Source organism: Urocitellus parryii, chromosome 8 (genome assembly GCF_045843805.1).
Source record: "Urocitellus parryii isolate mUroPar1 chromosome 8, mUroPar1.hap1, whole genome shotgun sequence".
Classification (NCBI taxonomy): Eukaryota; Metazoa; Chordata; class Mammalia; order Rodentia; family Sciuridae; genus Urocitellus; species Urocitellus parryii.
The window spans coordinates 9,490,607-9,505,935 of record NC_135538.1 but is presented as its reverse complement, the minus strand read 5'-3'; the positions used below and the strand labels follow the sequence as shown (position 1 = coordinate 9,505,935).

General features: G+C 46.0%; 1 protein-coding gene across 3 annotated transcripts in view; it reads left to right on the top strand.

Moving 5' to 3' along the window:
• Nucleotides 1–13,945, top strand: part of Zdhhc14 (zDHHC palmitoyltransferase 14) — a 253,094-nt gene extending 239,149 nt beyond the window's left edge. For 2 of the 3 annotated variants that reach the window (XM_026393832.2, XM_026393830.2), the window contains one exon: nucleotides 12,699–13,945. In XM_026393832.2, coding sequence (XP_026249617.1) covers nucleotides 12,699–13,100 — 402 coding nt within the window. In that variant the 3' untranslated portion in view covers nucleotides 13,101–13,945. The remainder of the gene's footprint in view (nucleotides 1–12,698) is intronic. The other variant, XM_026393831.2, reaches the window with a different exon arrangement.
• Nucleotides 13,946–15,329: the final 1,384 nt, after the last annotated feature.

Here is a 15,329-nt window from a genome sequence, read left to right as displayed (position 1 = left end):
ACAGGAGGGAGCCAGGTGTGGCAACCACATGGCACCGAGCACCAGGCTGATCAGGCCACCCAGACAGAGCTCCGGAGCCTCTTCAGCGATGACCAAGGGACCAGTGGTGGTGTGAGTCACGATGGAGCCTGAATGTGGACCTATGGTCCTGGGTCACCTGCCTCATGAGGTCTGTCAGACCTTATGACCCTGCGCCCCGCACACCTGGGTATAGGTGCACACACACCACCTCCCGTGGCCCTGCTCAACACCTGCACACACACAGGGGAGGAGCTTGGTGGGCCCTGTGTTTAGGTCTAACTGAAGAGCTAGGAAGAGGCCCTGAAAGTCCATGGTGTGAAGGAACAAGCAAGGCCAGGCCACGCAGAGCCGCAGCCCTGGTGAATTCTGCTCCCCTGTGAGCTCAGACACATGGCATTTCAAGGGCAATATCAGGACACGTTCCCCCTGGGAAGCCTATGGGCTCCAAGGTAAAGAAGCCCTCCTTTGGTGAGTCCCACCATCTCCCTTCTCCCTATCAGAGATGAGACTTTTAGAAATCTAAGAATTCTGGAAGTCAGACCCCCATGAGCATGGCTCCAGATCTGTAATGCACAGAACTGCCAATCAAGCCCGGAGCCAGTGACGGAAGCTGGACACAGACATCTTCCACCTGGTGAGCGCTCCAGAGTCATTCGCCTAGGCTCTTAGCCTTCTCTTGGAAAAGATTCCAAGAAGATTTCTTGGAGAAGAAAGAGCGGATGGAGACTCAATGTCAGAGACAGGGCTGCTGCTCACTCACCAGATGAGTGACCTTGATGGTTGCTTAACCTCACTCTGCCTCAGTGTTTTTACCCACAAAATGGGAACATTGGTGTCCTCACTGGTAGCTTTTCTATGAGGAGTGGGCTAATACCTATGCAAGCACTTAGCACCTAGCCTAGCACAAGGTATGTACCATATAAGGGTTAGCTATTGACATTGTCATCAACTCCCTGATGTCCCTGGGACATGATGGGCAACAGCAATTGTATCCACTTGGAGCAGCTGAACAGCAGACGTGACTCCAGGGCGTAAGGCAGGACAGGAAGTGCACGGGGCCTTGGTGCCTTGGATCCATCTTGGGTTTTGTTCTGTAGATGGTAAGAAAACCTCACGGTAATAGCTTCAGATTTTCATGTAGATGAGGGTGGCAATGGTGCAGGAGACCTGGGTGGGGGCTCTGTCGGGTGGAAGGGACACATGACACTGAGAAGCCAAGGTGAATAGCGGAGGCCTTGCAGGAGACCTGGTGACCATCAGGCTGGTCGTGTCAGCAGAGGTGGGTCAGAAAAGCTGCAGCACAGAGTAGGGGTTGAGAATTAAGATAATGCTGGGGGCTGGGGGAGGTCAACCAGGAGGCTGCCAGCTGGGTGAGCGATGGAAGTTCAAGGGGAGATGTGAGTAGGGAGCTCACTTGGGCATGTGGAATCTGTTGGCCCAGAATTCTGATTCCTGGCGCCATTGGGGAAACACCCATTAGGCAGCTGAATGGAAAACCTGGGAAGGTTTGCTTCCTGGTGTTGATGAGGAATGATATGATTGGGAGAAATTCATTCTGAAATAATGGAGACGTTCATTGATTTTACTGATCATTCTAAAAGGACCTGTCACGTTGGCATTGAAAAAAACAAACTATAAGACTTGCTCAAGTTGATCATCTAAGATATTAATCCAAGTTCATCTCACATGCTGGGAGATTATTTTTTAATTAGCACTTATTAGATCTCCCTCTTTCTCCATCCACCTCTGCCAGCGCTCTCCCCGCTAAGGCAATCAAGTGTCTTGGTCTAATTGGGTACTAGAGTGGTAGAGAGCAGGGTGCGGATCAGAGACCCCGTTCAACACTTTGGGGCTGTGTGGTCTTGGAGGGGTCACTTAACCCCCAGAGTCTATATGCACATGTGTAAACTGAAGGGAACAAGGACACCCATGTCCTGCACTGTGATTAGAACTGACTGAGACCTTGCCTGTCACACCTTTTTATTGCCAGTCTATAGCATAGGGCTGGGCACAGGGTAAAGGCTGTTAACTGCTCACTGGAATTAATGTGAAAATTCCTCTCGCAGGATCTGACTCATGGAGGGTCTTCTTTTCCTCATTATTCCCATCTTCCAATTTTGCCACATCTGCAAAAAGCTCCATCCATCCTTTACGATGAACGAGGAACTAGAGAGGAGTTTTCTTTAGTGCGGTGACACATCACGATGGCTTCATGAAGCAGTGGCCTCTCTAGGGTCAAGACGATCCACGAGAGGCAGAGTCTGTGGTTGTTCTACCCATTAGACGCGGTAGGCCAGTGTCTGCGCACTTTCCACAGACTTCTAGGAAAAGTTTAAGATCTGGGAAAAAGATTATATGCTTTAAAACATAAAAGTGACAAAATCAAAATCAAAATTAATAAATGTTTAATGTCTTGAGACACATGAATATATCAACTTCATTGTTAAATTTAGCATTCATGAATATTTCATGACATTTGAAGAATGAGTTGTAGCTTGAGTTTTTCTCACTTCGTAAGAATTCCCAAGCACACATGATGACCTAGAAACCAGCACCGATTATAAATTGAGCAAAAAACAAGTTGCTCATAGACAGGTGCTTGAAAAAGTCTAAGTGACTTGGAGCTCCATGTCCTTCTTTTTTATTTATTCATTTATTTATTGTTAGTTGTAGATGGACACAATACCTTTATTTTATTTATTTATTTATTTTTATGTGGTACTGAGGATTGAACCCAGGGCCTCATACATGATAGGCAAGCCCTCTACCACTGAGCCACAACCACAGCTCTCTCCCCTACCCCCACCCTACCCCACCCCGTGCCCTTCTCATCCCACCAGGTGCCTTCACCAGGAGGAACCCAGGTTGGCTCTCTGCTTAAAGACAGAGAAATGCTTTGGGTCCCAAGGTTCCTACTCACAGCTAGGAATGCCCCGAGTACATGAGCACATCTTCAGGAGAGGACGAGGTGTGTTCTTTGTGGCCCCAACAAAGTTAGCACTAGGACCAGATGGCAGGCTTGGAATTCAGCTCTTCTCAATCCAAGAGGGAGATGCCAACACCCAGAGGTCACGGAGATTGGGAGTCCCCCTCCAGAGATGCCAGCCTGAGAGAGCAGGGCTCCTCCCAGCCATGGTGGACAGAGGATTTCAACATTGGCTTTCAGCTGCCCATCGACCTTCGGGGCCCCTTCCAGTTAGTCAGACACCACTTCTGCTCATTCTGCCTTGTCACCATGCCAACAGCACTCCATTCTATGGTCCATCTCTAGGTCCCTGAGGCACCTCGAGTGGGCCTTTTCATGGTTTCCATCTCTCCTTACGGGCTCCTGTAGTGTAGGTTCCAGGCTGACAGGTTCAGAAAGAGCCATGGAGCAGGGCTGGCCCCAAGCAGAAGTCCCACCCCACTCTCCTCTCCCCAAGTCCTTGGTGTTCATACCACACGGTGCTCACCAATCCCCACGCCAGAACAGCCCGTGACCATGCCATTCCAGGCCTGTGACATCGAGATCTCCTTCTAACCATCACCACAGCCTAGGAGGCACTAAGAGCTCCATTCCACAGATCACCAAGCAGTCACAGAGAGCTTAAGTAATCTGCCTGAGGAAGGTTTTGCAGTCTGATCGCAGAGTCTCTGCTCTACTATGCTCTTCTGCCTCAGTGAAGAAGCACTTCCAGAGAGCTTGCCGACGGTGCAGGAAGGAATTTCCTGCCCCACTCTTTCAGTCCCATCAACCCATTATCCTCACCCCCTCTCCCTGTGAAAATCTACTCTTGGGAAGAGATCTATTATGAATCATTTACACCTGGAGGGAAATTTAACCCAAATTTCATGAATATATGAATTTCAATTATCAATGAATATTTTACCCTCTATTAAAAGCACTTGTCTTTGATAATGACAACAACAATGATAATCTAGTGTTTCAAGGCTGTTTGTTCAGTACTATATCCCCAGCATCTAGAAGAGTCCCTGGGATGGTTGATTTCAGCAAATGTTCATGAAGAGAGACGGGGAGAAGGAGAAAACAGGGAGATTTAGATCGACTACAATGTGCCCAACCCTGGGATAAATGTTTCACATGCATTATTGACTCCCTTGATCCTCACTGCGCCCTCTGATGTGGGTATTTTAATTGCCCCTTGGAGGAGACAGGGACTCGGGATGTTAAGTATGTGACCTAGCTAACGAGTGGTAGATCTTGGCAGTCTGAAGCCATGAAAACTGCTCTTTGTGACCACTGTATCTAAAGTCTCCCATGGGGAAGGTCTTCTTATGAGAGCAGGGGTACAGAGCTCCTCTCGGGGCTGAGGAAACCATGCCACACAGGCTTTCTCTATAGAAGGATGATGAACTTCCTACAGTCAGTCACGAAACCAGACCATGGGACTGAATGTGTAATGTCTCCATCATCTGACCTACACCTTGACAGTTTCTACTCCATTACAAATGGCAGGGTTAATCCATGGCAAGTAAAGTCAACTCTTTTTTTTTCTCTACTTGCTTCCCTGAGTCCAAACCATTTGCAACACTTCAGACTAGTCTAGTGGAAATCAGAAACTCATTCACCAAGTGAATTATTGACCTGTTCTATTATTACACTGCTTGGAGTTTATCTAATTCTGGGGGCTCTGAAATTTATTGTTTTTCATCAAATTGTGACACTTTGGGCCATCCTTTTTTATTTTATTTTCCCTTCTTATTTCATTCTCTCTCTTCCTGGGCCTCCAATTATACCTACGTTAGGCCATGTGATATTGGCCCCAAGGATAGGGCTTGAAGCTCTGAGCATTTTTCTTTAAACTCTGTCTCTCCTTCAGGTTGTGTGATTTCTTTTGCTACATCTTGACGTTCACTGATTCTTTCTTCTGCTGTCTCCTATCTCTGTTAAGCTTATCCAGAGAAGTTTTCATTTTAGTAATTATACTTTTTATTTCTAGAATTTTCATTTAGTTCTATCATATTTTCTTATTGATTTATATGCCTATTGATACTTTATTGAAACTGGACATTTTATAATAATGTAGATGTTGTTATCTTCCTCTGAATAGTTCAATTACTGGCTTATCACTTGAATTTGTGTAGGCCTGTATTATATTTAGCTAGTGTAGACCTATGAGAAGTTCAACAAGTTTCTCAGAACCCTCTAAGTCTGTCTTCTCCGAATGTCTTGTTAGGATTTTTTTTAGGGTTTGTTAGGGTGGGTCTAGGATCTTTCTTTAGGGCATGGCTCTTTCTCCTAAGGCACAACCCTTCTTATGTCTTGGTTGGAGGCAAGGTATTAGTGGTGTTAATGATATTCGTGTCCCCAGTATACTTTTCTCAGCCTCAGGCTTTCTGTTCCACTCTCAACCCCACTGCAACTTCTGTCTTGTAAGCCTTGGGGTAGAGGGTTCTCATGTGCACAGCAGAACCCTTTGCTACAGACACGGGGACTCCACTAGAACTTGGGGTCCACCTTCTCCACTGCATCCTCCAATGCCTGGGCTACAAACCAAGTCACTTTAACTTCTTCATATTCAAATCGTTTTCTTCACTCAGCAAAACTGCCATGACCCTCTCAGACTCTAGCTCTGTGCCAGGTTGGGAAATTGTCCCCTGAGACAAGAACTGGTTGGTCACAGGCTTGCTTTGTGAGTTTGCCTCCCATCAGGGTTTGTGGTCTTGCATTGTTCATTGTGTGCTATTTTGGCACCATTTGCTTCCAGTATTTTGGGCAGGTCTGTCTAGTCCTTATATGCAGATTAAAGGCTAGTCCACTGTCTGTTTTCCTTCATTTCTGGGAGTAGAAGTCTTGTCTCTACAACTACAGGACATGTTGCAGCTGATGTCACCATCTGCCCCAGACACATATTTTTGCTAAACTCCACCAATAATAAATACTGAATTAGCTATGGGATATGATTACTCTGACCCAAAACCAGTTCCCGTGCTTATCTGAAGGATGAGCATTTATTGACACTCAAGATCAAAGGATCAAATTTTGGTCTATCATTTTATTTTAGGACCAATATCCAGATCAAGAAGCCATTTAATGTATGATAGGAAAAGTGCTCCTAGGGAAATACACACTCTACATTTTAGAAATTAGAGATATTTTCTAATTCATTACAAGTCTTAGACAAATGCTGTGACATTGCAGGTCAGAAAAATTCAATGAATATTGATAGACAACTGGCACCTAAGTACACTGTGCCTTAGTCGTTGTCTCAGAAATGGAAAACAATCACCAGTAACTAACCATCTCATGCAAGTTGGGGTGGTGGTAGTTACCTAGTGCCTAAGTGAGCTTCCTTCTAACAGATTCTCAAGGAAGAAAATGATAGAGGCATGAAGTCACACTTAAAGCATCATGTTGGCATGTGTGACTGCAGATGTGGCCTCTGCCATCCAACTCATGAAATTCTGAGGAGCCGAGCTGGGATAGTGGGCAAATAACCCTAGTACTAAGGGTCATATTTTCAGTATTCCTACTTTCTTCTTTATTGGTTTTTATTATGACCCAACATGGAAGTTCTTTCTATGACAAGGTATGTGTGAGTATCCGTGACATCCAGTTATGGCCCAGGTTTTAGCATTTTTTATTTTATTTAATTGCCAAATAATTCAAATTCTAGATACCATTAGAGTCATAGTTTATGTTGATATCTGACATATATAGCTTCAAAGAGTAACAAAGTGCATAGTTGTTGGAACTTAAAAAAAAAAACTTACTATATTTACTGAATCTAATATTTTACATCCCCCTTACTAAAGCCTGGACCTGAAAAGTTCCCCAAAGGCCCAAGTGTGGAAGACTTGGTCCCATACTGGCAGTATTAATAGTGGAACCTTTAATAAGAGGTGGAGGCTACTGTTAGGTCATTGGGGGAATGCCCCTGACAGGAATGTTGGGACCCCGGCCCCTTTCTCTCTGTGTGCATTCTGGTTGCCATGAGGTGAGCAATCCTCCTCTATTGTGCACTTTCATCATGACATATTGTGCCACAACAGTCCAAAGCAACAGAGCCGAGTAACTGAGCCAGAATAAACCTTCCCTCCTTTTAACTTGATTATCTCAGATATTTCGTCACAGTAATGGAAAACTGACTAACTCACTCCTTATCCAATATCAAAACAAGAATAACCCAACAGCTGTATCATTTATTAAATAAGAATTGTGTAATCTTAAAAGTCAAATACAGTAAAAAAAATTACTTCAACAAACTTAATAATAATATTGAGTAAAATAATAAAAAAAGCTCTCCTCCTAACCAGTATCTGTATTTTAGGTAAACTTCAAAAGTTTATGCCTTCTAGCATCTATAAGAGAACTTTTTAAGACTCTAGGACAGGGCTTCACAGCCCAACAAAGACAAACCATGCCTAGCTCTAATACTTTTGACAGAATTGGAGCAAAAGAAAGAATTAATTTCATTCATTATTAAATTATATACAGATCATCTAGAAAACTCCTAGCTTTGTTTTTAGTAGCATTTAATGAGCACACTAGGTTTATTTCAACCAAGAAGTCAGTCAGGATAAATAAGATCAAATGTATTCCAAAAGGGGCAATTTTATTTGAAAATCTAAAGAAACAAAAAGGAAATGGTCTTTTTGGCATTTAAAATTGTATCATTAAGCAGTAATGTGTGTGGCATCCGAATGTCGCAAACCATAAGCTTCTTTGCCTGTTAAATGCTGAAGCTCCGTGGGGCAGTAATCCGCCCTCAGGGTGACTTACCACAGTGCTCCTACAGTATAGCATAGATCCTCACACTGTCCACAGAAAGGACTGTTCACAGACATTCCTACTAGAGAGCAAGATTCTATCCTGTTCCTATTCACCATTTGATTGATTTTTGACCTAAAAAAAAAAAAAAAAAGATGGCAATTCCATATGATTCAACCTCATAGTCCATAAATACGAATCTTTAAAGGATTGTTTCTCAATTCGCTGTTCCTAGTAGATGGATTGTTCTTGGCAAGAATCTGGGTGCTTAAATGTTTTTCTTCAAGATTATGTAACTGCTGAGATAAATACTATGGCTTCTTGGCGTTAGCTGGAATAGTCCTAGCCACCAAATTTTAAAAGGAAAAAAAAAAGCAAGCGGGGATGTCTCCCTCTACTGGTGGAAGGTGAAAGAGTCCTCAGATGAGAAGCCAGGGGAAAAAATAGGAGGGAAATTGATGAGGGGGAAAGAGAATGGGTAAGCACAGAGAGAAAGAAAGTTAAGTAGAAAAACCAATAAACAGGTACAGAAGAATTAGAATGAAGGATTTTAAATTTAAAAAAAGGAGGGTCATTTCCATAGTAACCCAGAAGATACTGACTATTTTTCTCTATGAGGTTTTTTAAAAAACACATAGAATTTTGACCATGAAGGCTTATCAACTCATTGTTCTTGGAACTTTGGCACAGTACAAAATATGAAGAAGCACTGATTTTTTAAAATATCATATATCCCTGGGTCATTTGATATCTGAGTTTTTTTCTAAGGAGGCGATGTTCAAAACTGGCAAAATTAATATTATGGGAATTATAATTCCAATGGAAGGTGTCATTGCTCACTTTGGTTGGAATCTGATAAAATCCCACGGTCTCACTATTATGAGCCAACAGCAGGTCTATATGGGCCATACACTGCAAACAGAGCCTGATCTATGCTTGCCCCCCAATGGGGACTCTCTTCCCAAGGGAAGTCTGTCTGAATGTAGCAGGTTATCTTCCAGGTCATAGGATTCAGAAGGATTTAGACCCTTGGGTTTGTAGTCCCAGGACCTGCGCCCACTGGGGCCAGGCAAACTGAGGATAGTGAAGATCAGATTAGCTAGACATATGAAAGTAGTCCCTCCAGCACTGTGTCTCAAGGACAACTTTTTAACCTGTCAAAACCAAGGTTAAACCAGGCCTTCCACTGTCAAGCTTTACTTGGAGAGAGTCACCTTTAAGGCATTTCAACAAATCTATGTAGAACAGGTGCTGAAAGTCAGAGAAATCTGAGTTACAATACTCATTTGGAAAAGATTTCTGAATGATTTGCAGTAGTTTTTTTTTTTTTTTTTTTTTTTAACTTCAATGGTTTAGGCTCAACTTTTTCTTTCCTAACTTTTTTTTCCCGTCCTTCCATCAGTGTCCTCCAACCTTACACATAAGAGACAGGAGAGCAGTTTCAACAGGGTCTGGGCCACAGAGGCTGACATAGGATTTGACTTGAAGGGTTCTCAGCAAGTGGCCTGACCAAGGTAAAGCACTGGGTGTGCCCAGGAGTGGATCCCGGTCTCAAGAGGCCTGCGTCCGTCATGCCATGGGTGTTAAGAAAAGGAAACAGGTATGCCAGACCAAGGCCTTGGAAGGGGCTAAGTCTGCAAGATGCCCTGGAGCTTCCACTTCCTTAGCTGAATAGTGACTGCCCCTCTTGGTCTGTGCTGTGTAAGTCAGCAAGTGATGATCATGGCTGAGTCTGAGAAGGTGCCTCAGACTCAACATTAACTTTTCCTGTGACCTTCCCTGCCCACTGTCAGCAGCCATCTTATTACCAGAAGGTTCTGGTGGGTGTCCATGAACTCTGTTATCAGGCTTGAACTGGAGAAAAGGGTCAGGGAGGCAGGAAAGGGCAATTGATGGGGGGGCCACAAAGTAGGAAAATGGACAAGAGAGGGCTGGGGTCATGGCTCAGTGGCAGAGCGCTCGCCTCGCATGTGTGAGGCACTGGGTTCCATCCTCAGCACCACATAAAAATAAATAAAATAAAAGTGTTGTGTCCTCTACAACTAAAATATGTGAGTGTGTGTGTGTGTGTGTGTGTGTGTGTGTGTGTGTATGGACAAGAGAGGGAGGAACAGAGGGGGAGAGAGATAGGGTCAGAGAACGAGGCAGGGAGAAAGAGGTGGAGGGAAAAAGACACTTGGGTGGCCTCCCTTGTGCTCCTAACATGGCTTTGAAAACCCCTTCCAGCTCTAGTCACAAAGTACTTGGGCTGATCCCTAAAACAGAATTTGCCAATTGGTTTTCAATAAAAAGGTCGAAAGAGCGGAGCAAATCTAATTTGGAATTTCCTCGTTCCTTGGGCCTGGGGAGGGGGATGTGAACAGAAAGCACAGGATGAGTGAGGGCTGAGAGGGGAAGGTTGACACGGAGAAAGACACAGTCATCCAGGAAGGGCCTTGGATTGTGCACTGGAGGCCCCTGTCCCGTCTCCACCCTGGTTTCATATGCAGGGCCACCTGCAAATCGGAGCTGCCCAACAGGAAGCAGGAGCCTTGGCAGCTCAGTCTCTATCACAGAGAATATTCCTGAACTGGTCTTGCAAAGCGCAGCTGCTGGATGCTAGCACTGAGTCTCAAGGACACCTGTTTAACCTGTCAAGACCAAGGTTAAACGAGGCCTTCCACTGTCAAGACCAAGCCCATGCCCCGAACAGAGCTGGAGCCAGCCTGCTGACCACCACTGTCCACAGGCAGACAGCCGTCACCAAGAGTCAACACCTGGGTCCAGAGTCCCTGTAAGAGCAAAGAAAGCTCCTCAGCTGCACACCTGACACTAGGAAAAGCAAACACTGGCCTACAGGAAAGGATCGCCGTGTTTGACAGTCAGCCCATGTCAAGTACCTTCAACGGCCTTGTCATCTCCTCTGAATAGTCCCCATTCCCCAGCCCCTTCCCACCTTCCCAGGCCCTTCCCCAAATCTCTGTTTTGTTGGAATCCCACTGGCCAGGAGGAAGCATGAGAGAAAAGCAAGTCTTGCCTTCAGACTGGCTTTCCCTCCTCAAGAATTTCCTGCTCCTCTTGCCTGGAACCACGGGTTTTGAACTTCTAAAATGTTCCAATTTCTGAGAGTCTGCAGCTCCCCAGCCTTTTTAAGTAGGCTCAGGGCCACGATCGGAGGCAACCTACACTTGTGACTTCAAAAAGAAAGCCATACCTGGCTGATGGGCATATTCTGCAGCAAATGAAATGAATACCTGAGGATTTGCAAGTTCAGGTGAACTCTGTCCCCCTTAAGGCTCCTCCGTGCACACATTTTGTATTGCTGCTGGGCTATGGGTCAAGGTGAGTGGCAGTTCTGGGTGCACCCTGGCAGGCAGAGGTGGTAGCACCTCAGCCACCAGGATATTACTACCTGGTTCTTTAGAACACTCCAGTTCTGAAAAGGAACAAGAGGTAATAAGCCAAGTGACATGTAATTAAGTATCTACTGTATGTCAAAAGTCTGGATGGTTTGCAGTCGAAGGATTCAAGCTTCCAGTGCTGGATCTATCCTTTGCTTTCATCTTTGAGGTCTCAAGCTCAGGCCCAACCCACCTAAGCCTTGGTCCCCATCCAGCACATAAAGAGCAGAAACAGGATTGTTAGGAGAACTTAAAGAAACAGAGCAGGGCATCCAGCTAATCGCTGGAACAGTCACAGGGTGCTCACCTAATACCACACCCACTCCTCCTGCTGTTAAAAAAAAAAAAAAAAAAAAGCTGCTTCAAAATTTCACTATCAAGGAACCACAGAGGGTCAAGTTTAGGATTTCCAAATTCTGGGAAGTGGATTCTAGCTCAAGCGTGTTATAGGTCAAGAAGAGAGTTTGCTGAGCAACCCGGGATATATGCTGTTTTCTTTGCCAGTGATTAAAGTGAAACAAAGGCCGTGATGTGATGTGACTTCAGAACCCTTGGAAGAAAGGGAGCTGTCTTCTCAAATATTGGCATCATCATGCCCCAGGAGACCCCTTCATGGTTCCTGAGGCTGGTGAAAACCCAGCAGGAATTCTAGGCCTTTGCAGAACAGTCTGATTCAAACCCCAGGGCTTCTGTGACCCTTGTATCTTTCTATTCTTCTTTTGGTCAAATAGACAGAGCCATTTTTAAGTACAGCTCAGCAGGATCCGGTCATTATCATATTGCTCTGCAGCCATCACCACCCTCCATGTCCAGAACTTTTCATCTTTACAAACTGAAACTCTGTCCCCATTAAACAAGCCCCTCCCAGCCCCCTCCCCCAGCCACTCCGTCCTGCCTTCTCACTGTGGACCTGACTGCTCCAGGTACCGGTGTTGGTGGAATCAATTGTCTGTGTGTCTGGTTCATTTTACATAGAGTGCCACCCTCCAGCTTCGTCCCTGTTGTAATGTGTAAGAATCCCCTTCCTTGTTAAGAACTAAGAATATTCTTTTGTGCAAATAGACCATGTTTTGTGTATGCGTTCAGCCATCAATCCATGCCGGATTGCTTTTGCCTCTTGACCTATTATGAACAATACTGTGAACGTGGGTGTATTTTTAGAACAATATGGTTTTTTTTAAAAAAAAATGATTTTCAGCACGTAAAAAGCAGCTGCCTCAGACTGCTTGAGGTGGTAAAAAGCCTAGTCGATGGGGTTGTTTAAAATCACATCCTTAAGTTGGGGACAGAGGCCCTGGGCATCACAGCCTGTGACTGCATGTTACTTCCTGGACCTCCACCCCTGGGGAGGCACCTGGGGTGACTCTTCCATTGAGCAGTTTATTCCGTCCAGATATTGGTCCTTACCGCGGCGGGGGGGCGGGGGCGGGGATCTCCAGATGCACCTGGGCTACTGTGCACGCTCCCTGCACCCACCCGAGGTGTCGCTAACCGTTTTTTCTCTTCTTACACCCTCCCTCCCCGCCCTGCTCTCCCTTCCCCCATTTATCTCCGCCTTCTCTCTGCTGGCTCCTGCTGCGCTCCAGTGCGACCAAGACCAGTGCATTCAGAGCACCAAATTCGTTTTGCAGGCCGCAGCCACTCCCCTGCTGCAGAGCGAGCCCAGCCTCACCAGCGACGAGATGCACCTGCCGGGGAAGCCCGGCCTGGGCACGCCGTGCACCAGCCTGACGCTGGGCCAGCCCACGCCGCCCTCCTCCATGCCCAACCTCGCCGCCGAGGCCGCGCTCTCGGACATTATGCCCCTGAAGGACGAGCACGGGGGCCACCAGTTCCTGACCCCCGACGAGGCACCCTCGCCCCCGCAGATGCTGGGGGCCGGCAGCCCGCTGGCGCACAGCCGCACCATGCACGTGCTGGGCCTGGCCAGCCAGGACTCTCTGCACGAAGACTCCGTGCGGGGCCTGGTGAAGCTCAGCTCCGTGTGACCCCTGTGGCCGACCCCAGGACCGACCGCAGGGCTCCTCCACAGGCGGTGGGAGCGAGCAGAGGGATGCACCCCGCAGCGTGGAGATGACAGCCCCAGGCCTGGGGTACAGAGACCTGCTTAGAAAGCCAGGGGAGCCCCGTCTCATGGTAGAGGGCCCGCAGGCTCCAGAAACTCGGAGCTTGGTTTTATCTGAATTTTCTTCCCCGCCCTGAGCGCTTTGACAATAATGAATATAGAGAAGTGGCTGTTTTCGGGCATTCGGAACCTGCAGGTTGGGCCTGGGGAGGGAGGACCCTCGGGGTGGGATCCAGCCAGGGAAGAAAAGGCGCTGCCCTGTCTGCTGCTTGGGACAGACACACGGAAGGTTTCTGACACGTGGCCAGACTGAAATCGCACTTAAGTGTTATGCTACTAATATCTGAAATAGACACGCCGTTCCATTTGTTAATTTAAAAACTACAAAAGTTCTAAAGGCAGAAAACAGACGGGGTGTGGATTTGCATGCCAGCTACCGTCTGCATTCCAGTGGTGTTGGTATTCCGAAGGAAATGCTGCTCTCTTTCCTTCTTCCTTTCTTCCTTTTTTTTATTTTTGTGAATTTTCAAGTGCTGTTTTGTTGGCAGACGGCCCAACGGATGCAGCCCAATGGACAAGGCTATTGGTGGCTGATTAGTCCACTTGGTTCTGTGTGGATCGGGAGCGTCTGGGCTGCGGAGGGCTGCCGGGGGTTTATCCTATCCAGTGCCATTTAACCTTCTGTCTAGGGGTCCGATGGGGTGTTGCCTTGGGCTGCCCCCTGCAGTCTTCACCTCCTTGTATGATGAACTCCCCGTGGACAGCCAATAAAATGACATCCTCTGTTATTTTGGATCTGCGTACAGTCGTCCTTAACAGCTTATGTGAGAACAAAACCATCCAAAGGACCTGCAGAGAGTGTGTATTTTTTTTTAAGTGCCCCTAGCATGGAATGATTTAAAAACAACCAAAACTCAGAGCTGTGGGTTGTGGGGTATCAGATGGTGATTGAATGATTTCTTAGTTAAGGGACATGCTGTCCATACCACCCCCAACCTTGGATCATCGCTGTTTGACACAATATTGAGGGAATTTGCTCTGCAATTAGATTGCCATGCAGCAGATGATCTGCCACAGGTAGAGGGAGGGGATGCTCAGGGAACAGGGGTGTTACCTGACCATCTTCCTGGTTCCATGTTGTGTTCATTGTCACCAAATCTCACAAGCGCCACTTGAGGTCCTGGTAAAGGTATCCAAAAAAATGAGGAGGAGAAACTGGCTCCAAGTTTAGGCTGAGATCTCAGATCATATTCTAAGCTACACACTAGTTCAAATGGAATTAAGGAAATTACCACTTCATTTTCATTTATCAGCTAAGGGAACTGGCTTTGTACTTGGGAAGAAGTCACTTTGGAGGCAGCCTCAGGGAACTCAGCAACTTCTCTCCTGGCTTCTCTCCAACAGCCAAATCCACTCAAGTTCAAAATCATATTCATGCTATTTACAACCAAATGAAAGCAAGTACGTCGTTCATTAATACAAGTAACCACAAATGATTTGCATTGGTAAGAAAAGGCTATTTCTCCTAAAAAGAATTGCCATTTTATATAAAACAAAAGGGAAGTAGAAAGAAGAAAAGCACAATTTTAAATATTACTTGGGATAAAACCAATTCTATTTGAGTTAAAAATCAATTGTGTTGAAAATCCTGCAGATTTTTGCTTCATGATATCTTGGAGCCATCTTTATTTTTCATACTGAATGCAAGTATAGAAAATGGAAAGGTAAATTGTGTGTGGCCATTTTTTTTTTTTTTTTTTTTTTACTTCCTAGACTACCTGACTGCTTGTACCCACTGGGGATTTAGGCCACGGCCCTCCTTACAAAACACATACTCACACCCCATGTTCCTTGAAGGTTCTCTGAGCATTGTGAGCATTCTGGACACTCTCTTCCTCTGGCCTCCTCCTACCTGCTCCCTGGAGATCCCAGGAGAGAACTGGCCCTGATGAGAAGGGCCAGCTCAGCCTTCTTTCTGGGATCAGGAATGGGCGGTTCCCTTCCCAGTCTGTGCCTCTGGAAGACAAAGACAGTTATCTTTAGAGCCCTTTCATCGGGGACAGTCTCTAACCCAGAGGTTGCTCATTTCCCATGACCAGCTCTCCTCCTCTTGTTATGAAAAAATCCAAGAAGTGAGGACCCAATGATGACT